At 47.9% G+C, this 2,442-nt stretch overlaps 1 protein-coding gene across 1 annotated transcript; it reads left to right on the top strand.

The window, feature by feature from the left end:
- The first annotated feature begins 230 nt into the window (after positions 1-230).
- LOC135092305 (trichohyalin-like) lies at positions 231-2,150 on the top strand. The gene has a single exon (XM_063990759.1). It carries the CDS (start codon positions 231-233, stop codon positions 2,148-2,150), a length of 1,920 nt encoding a protein of 639 aa, XP_063846829.1.
- The last annotated feature ends 292 nt before the right edge of the window (positions 2,151-2,442 follow it).

Here is a 2,442-nt window from a genome sequence, read left to right as displayed (position 1 = left end):
TTAATGGAAAGGGTGCATCTCTGTTGCCGATGAAAAATAATCTTAATTCTTTACCTTCTTTCATTCTTGTCTCTGATTGGCTAAAGTCCTTATCACATTCTAGAACCAAGGTCTTTCATTGGCCCATCTGGTGGGTGCCAAAGTGCTTTAGCTCCAAGCTGCTGAGTGGCTGAAGAAGCGACAGCTGAGGTATACTAACAGTCAGCTTAGATTTTCAGTAAGACTGGCCAATGCCTGGATTTTCTACAGAAGATTTTGGCACATCGCTGAATAATACAAGATTCAACAAGAAGAACAAGAAACAACAGTCAATGGACGCTCACGAGACCCTCGGTGAGAAGAACACGGAGAAAATGAAACAGACCAAGCACCACAGCAAGAGGAGGAGCTTGGAAAACCTCCAAGACTGCACCGGTCATAAGAAAACAAACACTGAAGGGGTTATGGAACCCAAAAAGCAGAGGAATAACTTAAAAACCAAGACGCGGATGAGGATGGAATATTTGTATCCGATTATAGACCCCAACAAGAAGAGGAAGAAGCAGGACATGGAGGGCGATGAAAACCAGAACAAGAAGACCAAGAAAGACACGGAGGACCACGAGAAGCAGTACAAGAACACGAAGAAGGACACAGACGACCACGAGAAGCAGGACAGGAAGACGAAGAGGGGCACAGAGGACCACAAGAACCAAGACAAGAAGAGGAAGAAGGACACGAAGGATCACGAGAAGCAGGAAGAGAAAAGCAAGGACAAGGAAGATCACGAGAACCAACACAAAAACACCAAGGGAGAAGGCAGGAATAACCGAAGGAAAGGGTGGAATATGGAGTGCTGTAAACGGATTAAGGACTGCATCAAGAAATGGAACAAGAAGGATAATGAAGACTACGAGGAACAGGCCAAAAAGAGCAGCACGGAGAAACGTGAGAGCCAGGCCAAGAAGAGGAAAGGTAAGAGTATTGAAGACCATGATAGCCAGGCCAAGAAGAGAAAGGGACAGGGCAAAGAGGACCATGACACCCAGGTCACGAAGAAATTGCACGACAAGGAGGAACATGACAGTCAGGCCAAGAAAAGAAAGAGGCAGGACAAGGAGGAAGATGACACCCAGGCCAAGAAAGTGAAGAGGCAGGACAAGAAGAAACATGACACACAGGCCAAGAAAAGGAAGAGGCAGGACAAGGAGGAACATGAAACCCAGGCGAAAAAGGGGAAGGGAGAAGAGAAAGAGCCAAAGAAGAGGAGGCCGCTGGAGAATTATAAGCGTATCCTTGATCACCTCAGGAAGAGGGGAGGGCGGGACAGCAGCAACGTGCTGAAGCTGAAGGTGGAGGCCGAAAGAGTCAAAAAGAAGAGGAGTGTGAGCGAGTACTGCCGTGTTCATCTTGAGGAAGGACACATGACGGATGCGACCGTGCGCGGCCATCCATGTCTTGTCTTTTTTGACACCGGCGCCTCAGCCAGCATCATGTTCCTGTCACTGGCTAAGAGAGCGGGCCTCCTCACGGGCCGCGAGAAGACAGAAAAAATACTCTTCTCTACCTGGAATGGCATCCTGTTGCTGGACGTGATCATGCTCGACGAGGTACTGTTGGTGCTGAAGGACGGCCTTGCGGTCAATACGCCCATGTTGGTGTTTCCAAAGGAGGCGGAGATCACCTCTCGCAACGACGTGATAGTGCTGTCCATGAGCCGCCTGCAGGAGGCTGAGATGCGGCAGGACTTCCATCACGACGGTAGCAGCACCCTGTTCCTGCGTCACCCGGAACGTCTGCGGCGGAGACCTCAGCCAGGGCGCGAAGGGAAAGTGTTCGCGTTTGCCGCACAAGCACAAGGCGTCGAGGAGCCGCTGATGGTGCTGCTGGACACATGCTCTACTATACCATTCTCTATCACCAAGATCGGCCGGTACAACGTGCGGTGCAGGACAGGAAGCGAGACTGCGCTGCCGACACGAGTCATTCTGCAGTTTGGCAGCGGCACACTCACAGTGCAGATGAACACCAACCAGGGGGTTAGCGACTTCGACTTTGTGTTTGGACGACCGCTGCTCTGTAAATTACGAGCAGCAATAGATTATGTTGATTCGACCATGACGTTGAAGCTCAACAGAAAACAATTCTGCCTCGACATCTTCCCTCACTGAGCGAGCCGCCCTCCCGCGTCCCCTCTCCCCTCTTTTTTTTTTTTTTTTTTTTACTTATTTTATTTTATTTTATTTTTTTTTTTATGTATCATGGAGATCAGCAAAAGGAAAAAAAAATATTAAAAAGCCTGTACAAATGTAGCTCACAAAAAGAAAATTGGAGTAATGACCTGGGTACAGAAATAATGTGGATTAAGGACATTAGACAAAGTGTTCCGGATTAAGGATGTTAAATGAAGAAAATAGTCTGGATTAAGGAGAGTGGATTAAGAAAATATTATTATTATTATTA

This window comes from Scylla paramamosain, chromosome 39 (genome assembly GCF_035594125.1).
Source record: "Scylla paramamosain isolate STU-SP2022 chromosome 39, ASM3559412v1, whole genome shotgun sequence".
NCBI classification, from domain to species: domain Eukaryota; kingdom Metazoa; phylum Arthropoda; class Malacostraca; order Decapoda; family Portunidae; genus Scylla; species Scylla paramamosain.
The sequence above is the reverse complement of the archived record's forward strand: the minus strand, read 5'-3'. Positions and strand labels throughout refer to the sequence as shown.